This window comes from Cynoglossus semilaevis, chromosome 13, assembly GCF_000523025.1.
Source record: "Cynoglossus semilaevis isolate Cse_v1.0 chromosome 13, Cse_v1.0, whole genome shotgun sequence".
Classification (NCBI taxonomy): domain Eukaryota; kingdom Metazoa; phylum Chordata; class Actinopteri; order Pleuronectiformes; family Cynoglossidae; genus Cynoglossus; species Cynoglossus semilaevis.
Genome location: NC_024319.1, coordinates 2,167,405 through 2,179,975, shown reverse-complemented (window position 1 = coordinate 2,179,975; position 12,571 = coordinate 2,167,405). Strand labels below are relative to the sequence as shown.

The window sequence follows — 12,571 nt, the reverse complement described above, 5'->3', positions numbered from 1 at the left end:
GCTTCCCAGAGTCTGAGAGGTTTTCATCTCTGTCCACTCTCACACCTGAGTCACTAATGGAAACACTGGCACTGATTTTCAAAGGTGAGTACATTCTCATCTGAAGAGCCCTTTGTTCTTATTGCAGGCAATACTGGGTTCCCCCCAGTAGGGGGGTGGGGGGTTCTTTAGAGCAAATGAGATGGTATTCCAAATGTAGATCCCTCTGTTCCAGTGTCGTATCTATAGTATTGATATATCATATCGTGATTCACATCATATCATCAGATTCTTGCCAATACACACCCTAAGTCCAGGGAGCAAAAAATGAGAAAACTCCACAGATGAGGAATCTTTTTGGAATATTACAACGAAAGTAAAAGTTTTGTCCTGTCTTTGTAAATAAAGTACATATTTTTGTCTCGTTGACCTGTGAATTTAAAATGTCATAACAAGTTTGGCTGATGCTGGAACACCAGTACGGTCACTGACCCCACCAGCACAGTCTGCATAATGATTTCACACACACACACACCCCTACCTTAATGTAAATGTAGCTGCTGCACTTAAACTAAAAGCCCTGCAGCAGAGATCATCCTCAGACAATTATCTGTAATCAGGCTCTAAATGAAGTGTTGTTTAAAAATGTATAATTTATTTTTGAGCGTTTTTATTTTCCTCCCTGAGATTTCTAAATTTCCTAACCTCGTGTGGCTCTCTCTTTTTGTGTCCTCTCTTTTTCTCCCCAGGCTCTGATGAGGACGCCGCTGAGCTCAGCCAGAACCTGCCGCCTACCCCACAGAAAGAGCCGGAAAAAGAGGGGGAGGATGTGGAGCTGAAGAAGCAGCAGATGCTGGTGCAGTATCTGAAGGATACAGAAACCTTTGCTCTGCAGGTGGAGAGAGCCATTTCTGTTATCAACACCATGCTGTATTGGAAGACCACCTCAGGTACCAGATGGTCACATGGTCCAGTCTACACTGTCTCTTTGTTAGACATCTATCACATGAAGTGTGTGTGTGTGTGTGTTTTAGTGGTCCTATGGACTGTGCAGTTCTGTGTGACGGTGTGTGAGTTCGGTGTCGCCAACTCTGTCAGTGGAGTCAGGAAGATGTTACCACTGGTCTGGTCCACTGACACGGCCATCAAAGATGCTGTTGTTCAGGCCTACAGACGGCTGTACCTGAACCCTCAAGGAGACACCGTCAGGTCTGGTACAAACTGGTTTTCTATACTAGTAAAAGTATATTTATTTATTTGTTGTTATTATTATTATTATGGAAATCAATGATTCGCTGTGGCAACGCCTAGAGGAAAAAAAGGGACAAAGCTGAAAGGAAAAGAAGTTACATTGATTGAACCAAATGGAACTATCTGATTGGTTCATCATGTGACTTGGTGAGGTGTAAACTCCTCACCTGTCCACTAGGTGGTAGACCTGAGAACAGACATCAGTGTATTCAGAACTAAGTCTGGTTTTCAGCTCTTTAATTCAGTTGTTTCTGTCACAACAGAACTGATCTGAAGTTTGTTTTTTTTTTTGGTGACTGTATGAAGGGTCGATTTAGTAGTTATATATTCTGGAGATTTTTCAAAATAAAGTTTGTATTAAATAACAGATTTCTCCCTCAAACAAAAAAGTAAATTCCAAGTACTTACTGGAGCAAGAATTAAAATGGCTCCCAGTGAATAAAGGATATTCATATAGGAAGTTTATTTAATAATGCTTTTTAAATAAAAAATATATATATATTTTTAAATATATCTCGACAGAGTGAAAGCCCAGACTCTGGTGGACAGTCTCTCAGAGCTGATGGTCGATGCGTCCCTGGGAACAATCCAGTGTCTGGAGGAAATAGTGAGTGACTTTTGTTTTTTTACAACTTATTTCTGTGAATAACGGTAAAAATACCAGATAGATTTGTTTTTGTACCTGAGTTTCTCACCCCGGTCACCAAACCACCTACACCTTTCAGGTGCAGGAGTTCTTCGGCAGTGGCAGCAGTCTCCAGACCACGGTCATCCAGGTCCTGTGGGAGAGGTTCACGGGAAAACGTGAGACTTCCACTCTACACAAGAGAGCCGCCGTGTTACTGCTGGGCATGGCTGCACGGTAAGACCGACACCGAGACCGCGTGCTGCTGAGAAAACACGTCAGACTGTAATTAAACTGAAGTTTAATGGAGGCTCTACGTCACAGTGTCGTTCAGGCGTTTCCTCATGTTTTTACGTTTTTCCTCGTGTTCATATCATGTTTCAATTTTCTCACTTTTCTCCTGGGGTCAAACAATATCTCATCTGCCACTGTCACGGCCTTCATGATCAATTACTTCTTAAGTGTTTTTGAAGGACGTAAGTAATAAAGGAACCAACACTTGACCTTCATTAACAAGTGCAGACGGAACTGCAGCTGCTTCAGTGAAGGATTTGTGAAAAGAAAAAAAATCAAGAGCTTCAGTTCAATTGGCTCCTAGTTGGTGTGTAATTTTATATCTAGTTAATGTAGAAAAATATTTGCAGGAAGGTGACGCAGGTCTGACCTGGTGAGGTAGTTAACAGTTAGCTTAGTAACAATTATCATGCAATAAGTCATGGCTTTGACTTTGTTTTGCTTTTAATTATATTTTTGTTTGAAAACAACTCAATACATCGTCATGCTAATAGTATCGCAATATATCGTATCGGTGCCACGTATTGTGACGTGTATCGTATCGCCACATTCTCGACAATACACAGCTCCAACAAATGTTTGTTGCATATCAAAATATATACTACTGATTTTGATACTTGTCGATCTATAAATCTCAGATTGTGCACGATACTTTTTTTTTTTTTTTTTTTCCCCCCTCTTCTTTTTTTCATTGTTTTTTTTTTTTTTTTTTCTGAACTACTTGACATTCAGCAAATCCTCTCATTAGTCAGAACACAGGCTCAGCCTCGGACTCTCTCCGTTGTAATCAAAGTCACGACCGTAGCTAGGCTCCCCGCCAGTACATTTATATATACGTTTGTGTGTGTGTGTGTGTCCTTCCCTCAACCTACCTCAAAGAGTGCCACAGCTATAAGGAATGAACAGGCGAACAGAGACTATCTGCAGTCCACCCACACTGCTCCCTCTCTGCATTCCAGCAGGCAACTTTCACAACATATTAAATCTGCTGTATGTGTGTGTTCGTGTGTGTGTCTGTGTGCTTTTCCTAAACCGTCCTCCTACATGCATTATCAGTGCAGCAGCCCAGCGCTGCCAAGGCCGGCACGCAGCAGTCAGGGTTGAACAGGGCAGAGATGTTATTACCGTTCCCTGCATCATTTCATGCTCTTTTTTACCAGGGCTGTAAATTGTACCAATTTAAATGTGTCAAACGTGTGTGTGTGTGTGTGTGTGTGAATACCCCCCCACAGGGCGGAGAGGGAGGTGGTTCTCAGCAATCTGGACACTCTGTGTTCTGTCTCCCTGGGAGAAAAAGTAACGGAAGACTTCCTCCTGGCCAGAGACACAGTCATAACCATCTGTACTATCACTGACCACGTCAGGGTGAGAACTCGTAATTAAAGGCCTTAATGGACTCTGCAGCAGTGGTGTTGACATTGTTAGAATGTCATTGATTATTCATGATTCTGGCTGTAAATGGGTTTCACATAATTATGGACCCTAAAAGCATGTTTCAGTGTTTTTGTCTGAGATATAAAACTCTCATGTTAAGTAGCCTGTGCTGTCAATATCTCGTGATTTAATTTTCTTCTACCAGTTAAGGAGTTGCTAATTTACTTTTATTTTTTGTTTTGTTTCTGGAAGTTTTGTACTTTTCAATGTAGTTTGTATTAATTTAGGTTTTGTAGTAAATACAACATGTCTGTATTTTAACCAGCAATCAAAAGGAGCTCCATTCAGACTTTCTCAGGACCATCAGCTCTTCACCTGCCTCACACAGGCCATCTCTGAAGGTAACGAAAACAAACTTACCCTCGGCCGAGCTTTGACCCATTTGGTCCATTTCTGCTTATACTAGGGTGGTAAGAAAATATGGATACACTGAAATATCACTATCTCCTCTTCTGATCCCATATCAATCTCCTCAGTCATTGATCAGTTATTGATTTTTTTTTTTCTCCCCAATTCCCAGTCCTGGTGTTGGTTCATGTTCTTGTTCTTTTCTTTCTTCTCTAGTGATTCCAAATGTAGATCCCTCTGTTCCAGAGTTAGGAACTGATGTTCAAATAGAACAGCATTGCTCCCACTAACAGCTTCTACCTTGTCTGACGTCTGTTGATACTTGCTCCAGGTGTGGTGATGGAGGACCCGTACTGGCAGAGCTTCATGGAACAGGCTGTTCGTCTCATCTACTTCTTGGCTGAATCTCCAGACCAGCTGTGCTCCAGGCTGCTGCAGCGCAGCGCTCGCCTCTTATTGGACCAGATTGCTGAAGGTGGGGAGGGCAACAGAGAACCAGACCAGGTACAAGAGGGTTCTCAAGAGACCAACGAGCAGGGTGAACAGGGTGAGTGTTTTATTATTATTTATTTTTATTATTACTTAAATCATGATAACCTGAAGGTTGATATATATTTTTTTTTTTCCTCTCTTTGCTTCTGTCAGTCAGCTGCGTGTGTCTGGCCCAGCTCTTGGCGCTGTGCGGCAGCGTGGCCTTCTGGCAGGTGTCCCACCTGGAGCGCAGCGTGAGCACCGAGCTGCGCAGGAGAAGAGGGGAGTCTGAGGAGAGGAAGGAGAAAGAAAAAGAACCGTCCAGCAAAGCCAAGGTAGAGAACACTCAACGTCTGTGCCCTGCTAACTGATCTTCTGTTGCATGCTGGGTAATTGTTTGTTCTTCCAACCTGAAAGTAAACCTACAATTTAGATCTAGGTAGTGACAGTGTGGTTGTTCATTAACTGTCAGTTATCAGACCAAATGTTGAATCAGAATAATTTAGTCTAAAAATAACTTATGTATAGACACTGGTCTGAAGGAGGAAAATTATTGGTTATTGATGTTAAAATAAACATTTTTTTTGTGTCCTCAATGAAAGTTATTTGGAATCGTCTTGATGAAGATGATTAAAAAAGAAAAACTAACTGGTAATCAGCAGGTGTCACTTGATTGTTTATGGCTGTAGAAAAAAAATCAACTGAAGTTTACGAGTCGTTGCCTGTCGTCGCCTGTTTCCTGCAGATACAGCGAGTTAAATGATTCACATTTGTCAAAACACGGTGACAATTACACCGGATCCCAGCGGGGGGTGACTTGATGACATTCATTTTAATGACACAGTCAGATGATTGACGTTCAGCCCATCAGGAAACTGGAAGATAAATGTTGCCTTAATGAGTATTTTTGGATTTTATTTTTTTATTCTCCCACGATAAGTGAAGGCACGGGGGTTAAATGGCATAAAACAAAAAATATGTTCTGTAATAATAATAATAATGAAGTTGTGACGTTTCATAAAACATTCATCACTATGTTGACATGGAAGTTCTGAACCTAAACATTTTAAGTTACACTTCTGCTGAAGAAGAAGAATTTAACCTCAACTCTTCTTCATGTCAGTCTTCAAATGTATAAAATATTCAACTTTGGACGGTGAATATCATTTTCACACGTCACGTGGACGTTCCTCCTGAAAACCTGAACAATGTTTTCATCAAACCTTCCTGTCTTTCTGCAGCAAGCAGCTAACGAGAGCGCGATGGAGGAGGAGCTGGGGTTAGTGGGGGCTTCAGCAGAGGACACGGAGGCCGAACTCATCAGAAAGATCTGTGAGACTGAACTACTGGCTGGTAATTAAAAATATTTACTAGTACAACATCCTGGATCTGGTTATAGGATAGAATCTCCTGCAGTGGGTTTTTGTTTTTTTTCGTGCCTCCACTTTGACGTCTCATTTCTTTTGTCTGTTAGAGGAAAACCTGCTGAGTGCATTTCTGCCCCTGCTGGTGAAAGTGTGCAGCTCCCCAGGACGCTTCTCCCACCAACAGCTCACCACTGCTGCCTGTCTGGCACTCTCTCAGTACATGATGATCAGGTATATCACAGGGGGGAGGGGGGCAATTAAAAAAATACAAAATAAACGATAAATAATAATAATAATAAATTTCAAAGGGAGCTCTTTTATATGTATATAAAAACTGATATTTTCTAGCTGTAAATATAACTCTTTGTATTTTTTCAGCCCATCTGTGTGTGAGAAGAACATCCGCCTCCTGTTCACAGTCCTGGAGCGAACTTCTTTCCCAGTTGTCAGGGCTAACGCTGTCATAGCCCTGGGAGACCTGACTGTTCGATTCCCTAACATCTTGGAGCCGTGGACACAGAACCTCTACGCCAGGTATTTGGTCTCTGATTCTGGTCAGATCGTCGATCCAGATGGTTATTTGTCTTCACTAATTAATCTCTTCATAACTGCCTAAACAGTGTCATAATATCTATAGACTTGGAGCATATAGAGAAACACGCTGCAGCTGATGAAGGAGAAGCTGTGAGTGGGTGGACTTTAACTGACGTCTAATCCCAGCCAGCACTTCTCTGAGGCGTGTAAACTTAAAACCATCCACATTCAGATCCCACCACCGTGTCGGAGCGAGTTGGTGTTTTCAGCCACTGATGTGTTGGGGCTGTCACACTGCTCCACCGAGCGACATAATGGGAGGGAGGGGGGGAGAAAGTTAACTTTCAGCTTCGCTTTTTGATTTCTTTAAAAATAAAGAATTTGCAAGGCAAACTTTGAGAGGATCTGTAATGGCACTGATATTCTGCCCTCTGTGGTTGCTATGGGAACTGACCAGGGTGGAGATCCAGCCCTGGTGAACTGGGGAGGGGCTTTGGTGTGGCTAAGACCAGGGTGTGGCCATACAAGGGCGACGATACGATATGGTGATATATTGTGACGCTGTAGGAACATCGATGAATTGAGTTTTTTTTTTTTTGAATGATTTAAAAGTAGGAAAATCAGTTCAGGTTTATCCATAATTTCTTACACCACTAACATTTAATACAAAAGGTACAGGTTTGTTTTCAGTGTTGTTCTGCACCTGTTACCCAGGTTCCCTGTAGTCAAGGCTGAAGCTGAAGCTCCTTCTTCTGAAGAAGTGCAGTTTTTTACTATGATTGATGACTCTCACAATGAGTTGTTTTTTTTTTGAGGGGGGGTGAAACATTTTGTTCTCTTCATAATGCGTCGCTCCCCCCCCCTCCCCGGTGTTTTCTCCCTGATAAGTATTTTTGCAGCGTTCCTTTAATTGTCTCCTGCGCCCTGAGGAATCAGTCGTCTCACAGCTGCCGTCCTGCAGCCGCCTGATAAGGGCATTAGGAATTAATTACCCCGTTCCTCACTGTGCCGAGTCCTTGTACTGGTATGTACGAGGACCATGTACGTGTCGTCTGATCCTCTGCCAGGAGTCCTGCTCCGTGGCAGGGACCAGGGACGCTAATGAGTTTCTTTTGTTCTGCGGTGGTTTTTTTTTTTTATGCTCCAAGAATGACATCTGATTGGCTGTGTCACTTCCTGTCCACACCTATTGTTTTTTCAGATGAAGCCTCGACTGTCAGTTTGAAATGGGGTTTGATTGTTTTTTCACTTTTGTAAAAAAAAAAACTCTTTTTATATGTACAGTATATATATATTTTTATATATATATATTTTCACATTACGATTTTATCATGATTGTTCTTTACACTGAAGTCACAAATTTATTTATTAATTTTTTTTTTGAGGGGTGTAGGGAGGAGGTTCAAGATATGATTTTTATTTTGTATATAGTTTAAAAAAAATTTTTTTGCCCCTTTTCCCCCCTCCTCAGGCTCAGCGATGAGGTGCCCTCAGTGAGGCAGACGGCCGTGACGGTTCTTACTCAGCTGGTGCTGAAGGATGTTCTGAAGGTCAAAGGTCAAGTCAGTGAGATGGCGGTGCTGCTAATTGACCCCGAGCCCCACATCACCAGCCTGGCACTGAACTTCTTCAATGAGTTGTCCACCAAGGTACACACACACACACACACACACACAGACAGATCTTTGTGGTGCAGGACTAATTGGACGGGTTCTGACTCCCTGGTCTCTGTCGTCCATCAGGACAACGCCATCTACAACCTTCTCCCAGACATCATCAGTCGCCTGTCTGATCCAGAGAGAGGCATGAGTGCAGAGGACTTCAACACCATCATGAAGTAGGTTGGAGCTCAGGCTTCAGTCTCTTCACTGTTGGGAACAATTCAGCGTGTGTTTAAAAAGTGGTGTCTATAAAAAAAAAAAAAAAGAATTGAAAAACAAACCCAGAGCTTTGTTCCACCTCTGTTTCTTTTGTGTGTGTGCGTTCAGGCAGCTGTTCTCGTACATCACCAAAGAGCGGCAGACGGAGTCTCTGGTAGAGAAACTGTGTCAGCGCTTCAGGACTGCCAAGTGAGTACATCCAACCCTGCTATTACCAGTCGTCACACCGTCGACCTCCACCTCTGGTTTTTCTACTCTTTTCTTTTTTCATTTTTTTCTTTTCTTCCATCTATTGTTTCCCGCCTCAGTGTTTCGTGCATCATTTGTGCACAGCACAGATGTGGGTGTGTGAGGTAATTAGTGGGCGAGGAGGGACGGACAATTACAGATAGTTCACAGTTCAGTTCATCCGTCACCTACGGCCTGATGTCTCCCCAGCTTTTTGTCATGGAAACTGTCTTTTTGCGGAGCCAAAAGAAGCGGTGGAGAAGGGGCGGCTCTGCGGGGCTTCAGTCCTCCTCTGACTCATAATCCAGCCGTACTCCGGTGCCCACAGGAAGGGCATTTTAGATTACACACAATGGCAAAGTGAATTTAGATGTTTGAGCTTCCCAGAAAATGAGATTTGGTCCAAAGACCACCGCAGAGCCTCAGTCAGGAGCTAAGAGCTAAATGAGGTTTACAGCGAGGACGCCGACGTCTCCGTGCTCTTCACATACCTTCATACCCTCGTACTTCCCTCCCCAGGACGGAGCGGCAGTGGTGCGACTTGGCCGTGTCCCTGTCTCTGCTCTCCATGTGCGAACGCGGCTTCAAGAGGCTGCAGGAATGTTGGGAGTGTTACAGCGACAAGTTGACGGAGCCCGGCGTTTACCAACCTCTGATGTCCATCGTGGCCAAGCTCCGCCGCGGCGCCAAGCTCCAGTTCAAGGTGGAACATCGTGTATGTTTGTCTGTTTTTGACCCTGTCCTGCCCCCGCCCCCCATGTTTAATCATCTTTGCTTCTTTAAAACAAGGCCCAGGTGGAAGAGTTTGAAAAGCTGCTGACGGCCGTTCACACGCGGGGGCTGGAGAACGTGGAAAGCCCCGAGAACGAGGAGGAGAACCAGAAAAGCGGATCGTCCGAGATGCCGGCCCTGCGGACGCCGCTGCCCGCCCGCGGCCGCGCCAAAAGCAGAAGAGGTCGGTGGTTTAATGGCTACGACTCAAAGGGGGAGGGGCATATTAACGTATCAACTTAGTTAGTTTAAAAGACTAAATATCAGACAAAATTGACGCTCCAACTGTTGCTATGGTTACATGAAGGCCCCGCAATTTAAAGATAAAGAGACAGAAACCGGTTTGTGTGGCAGCTGTGATGATGTAAACAAACCGACCTAGAACGGAGACATTTATCAGGTGTGTGGAGCTGTGATGATGTAAACAAACCGACCTCATGTTCCTCTCAGGTCAACCCAAACCTTCAACTTCTCGATGCAGCGATGACAGTTTTGTGACTCCACAAAATACTCGTCGGTCCAAGAAACCAGTGATCACCTTCAGCAGTGATGAGGAGGAAGATGAAGACGGTGAGTTCTGACGGGAAACTTTCACAACAGCAGTGACCACTACTGACAGTATTGAGTATTGCAACTGGCCTTGCAATACTCAAAAAAAAAATCTGTGAAAATATCTAATTATGTGATTGAACTGTTTCCCTCAGATGCTGTCATGGCAGAGAGCGAGACGCCTAAAGTGACCACGCCCATCGCCCGCACCTCCAGACGAACTCGCCTCAGAAACTAATTTTATTATTGTTTGTTTGTATGTTTTTATCTATTTTATTTTTTTAATCCTTTCTTTAAATGGGGGGTAGGGGGTGTTGAGGGAGGGGAGGGCTTTTTCGAAGCATTTAAATTTAAAAAATTTTTTTTTTCTTACCTGTTGCTGTCGGTCGACTGTGATTGGCTCACATCTGTCACATGTTTCTAATAAACCATCGTGTCGACACGGCCGCCTGATTCTGAGCTGTCACTCACAGACCCTGGTGGACACGGGCCAATGTGGGGCAGGGGGCGGGGCGTGGGCCCAGAGGTGTCCAGTGAATTTAGCCGATCTTTACGAGCAGCGTTTTTTTTGTGCGCGGTGTTTGGACAGCGGTGTTTAACGGCCGTCACAGCTGCTGCGGACAGGGTTACTGCTGCACTTTCATTTTTGTCTTCTTCACCACAGCAGTGTCATCACATGGATATGAGGAGATGAAGAGGAGGAAGAACCTGCTCCCTCCTCCTCCTCCTCATCTCCTCTTGTTCTGTCTGACACATTTGTCGTTTCCCAGACCTCCTCCTCCTCGGTTCTCCTGTAATCAATCTCCTTTGTAGGCTCCTCTCCTCCTCTGCTCCTCTCCCACTTACTTTTGCTCCTCCTCTGCTCCACACTTGTACAGTAGATTAACCTCCTCCCTCCCTCCCTTCCTCCCTCCCTCCGCTCCCCATCACTAATCTGTCCTCCTCGCCCACTCCTTCTCCCACACACTCTCTCCAAAAAGATGAGGGGATTTTTGTATGTGATGTTATGTAAAAACACTCACCGAGGACCAGACGCTGGAGTTCATCTGAATTTAAACCACAAAAACTCTGCAGTCGTGAACGCGGCTCTGCGGCCAATCAGACGTCAGCGCCACTTCGGTTCATCAGTGCACGTGTCATTAGACTGACATGAGTCACAGCTCCAGTCTAATTACAGGGGTTTATTTACTTGAAATAAGTGGGGGCTGTCGAAGGTCCGTGTGTTGGATGCCCCCCTGCCCCCCCGCCCCCACTGCTGCTGCTGTTGTAATCTGGCGACGGGGGGTAAAGGGAGCAGATGGCACTGACAGACTGTAACTTAGCCCACAGAGACGGCAGGACAGGGCATGCTGGGAACCAGCACCGACACAAAGGGGAGAGAAGGAGGCTGAGGAGCACCAAAAAAAAAAAGTGTGAAAACACTGACGCTGACCTCTGACCTTGACGTGGTCACTGTGTGGTACAGGTGTGTGGTCCAGTACACACCATCTCCTTGACAATGACAATCACAGCCCAACATGATGACATCACCTCAAAGAAAAGGTGGGCTGGGGGGGTGGTATGGGGGGAGGGGTGATTGATTGCCCCCCCCTCAAAAAAAAAGCGCCGCAGCTTTTCTGCTGATGCCTCAACATCCATCCAGCTTTGAGAAGAGGAGAGAGATCGTCCCCTCGCCTCCGTCACTGAGCGAGGAGTGGGAGGAGTCAGGGGGAGAGATAGTGATGCTCCAGGCAGGTGCCACCAAGTGAGAGGACGAGCTCCGAGCCCAAAAGAGTGTGAGATGGAGCAGATTCTGTAGAAGGCTGAAGACCCTCCGAGTCCGACCTCAGGTGAGCGCTCGCATCTTCACCTCAGAACCAGAGCCGGACAAAAACTTTAGTTTTATTTTAAATGTCGTTTGAGTTTGAGACAGATGTTGAAGAGAGACTTTTGTCTTTTTAAAAATGTTTAAATTCTGATTTATTTAATTTTTTTTTAAAAGAAATGTTTACAGATTTATCTTTTTACCATTACTGAAATGTTTAGTTTTTAGTTCATGTTAATTATATCAACTACCAAGTTTTATTTCTCTCCAATTAGAGGACCAGTCACAGATGGGTTAGGGTTGAGTGTTAGGGTTGAGTGTTATAAATATAAATATATATATATATGTATAATATTATTAAGTGTCAAACGGTTTAATTGTTGCAACTGCTTCGTAAACAGATCTGAGAAAATTAACATCTAATGGAAAAATATTTTGTATTTTGATGATTTTTAACAGATGTAATGATTTTATTTTGAACTGCAAATATATACATATATATTTATATATATATTCAAATGTCATTTGTGAAGAATGTCATTTTAACAATCAATTACTTTGGCATCTCTGTTGTTGTTTTTCTTTTCCCTAAAACTGCTGCAGATACGACTCAGGATCGTTTTTTTTTATTAAATATTTTTTCCCTTTGTGTGAATCATTTTTCATCACTTTCCTCCTTCTCTCCCCCTCTGTCTCCCCCTCTGTCTCCCCCTCTCTCCCTGGCAGCTGCTGTGTTTCCAGATTCTCCTGCTGCTCCTCCGTCTCCTCCTCCGCTGCCATGCTGTGTCCTGTGCTGCTCTGCGCCGCTCTCTTCCTCCTCAAACCTCTGGACGTCTCTGAGGCGCGCGCTCTGCATCCCTCCACTGATGCTGTGCAGGTATGAGGGGGAGGAAGTGGGGGAGGGGGGTGAGAGGAAACAGATGAATGGATTGAGGATGAATCAAATGGTTTGAATGGTGGACATGGGGGGGTGCAGTGGGTGGTCGGGGGGGGGGGGTGAAGGCAGGGTAATGTAATGTATCTGTGTGTGAATTAG

At 44.3% G+C, this 12,571-nt stretch overlaps 2 protein-coding genes across 2 annotated transcripts in view; both read left to right on the top strand.

Annotated features, from left to right (window-relative positions):
* Window positions 1–10,176, top strand: part of ncapd2 (non-SMC condensin I complex, subunit D2) — a 14,997-nt gene extending 4,821 nt beyond the window's left edge. Inside the window, 18 exon segments of the mRNA XM_025061712.1 lie at window positions 1–84; window positions 729–1,188; window positions 1,753–1,837; window positions 1,956–2,092; window positions 3,382–3,514; window positions 3,849–3,924; window positions 4,263–4,478; window positions 4,577–4,737; window positions 5,644–5,755; window positions 5,877–6,000; window positions 6,148–6,303; window positions 7,775–7,952; window positions 8,046–8,140; window positions 8,292–8,372; window positions 8,931–9,114; window positions 9,201–9,366; window positions 9,633–9,752; window positions 9,887–10,176. Coding sequence (XP_024917480.1) covers window positions 1–84; window positions 729–1,188; window positions 1,753–1,837; window positions 1,956–2,092; window positions 3,382–3,514; window positions 3,849–3,924; window positions 4,263–4,478; window positions 4,577–4,737; window positions 5,644–5,755; window positions 5,877–6,000; window positions 6,148–6,303; window positions 7,775–7,952; window positions 8,046–8,140; window positions 8,292–8,372; window positions 8,931–9,114; window positions 9,201–9,366; window positions 9,633–9,752; window positions 9,887–9,969 — 2,651 coding nt within the window. The 3' untranslated portion in view covers window positions 9,970–10,176.
* Window positions 10,177–11,337: 1,161 nt separating this feature from the next.
* Window positions 11,338–12,571, top strand: part of nppcl (natriuretic peptide C-like) — a 6,192-nt gene continuing 4,958 nt past the window's right edge. Inside the window, exons 1-2 of the mRNA XM_008322752.3 lie at window positions 11,338–11,560; window positions 12,262–12,412. Coding sequence (XP_008320974.1) covers window positions 12,314–12,412 — 99 coding nt within the window. The 5' untranslated portion in view covers window positions 11,338–11,560; window positions 12,262–12,313. The remainder of the gene's footprint in view (window positions 11,561–12,261; window positions 12,413–12,571) is intronic.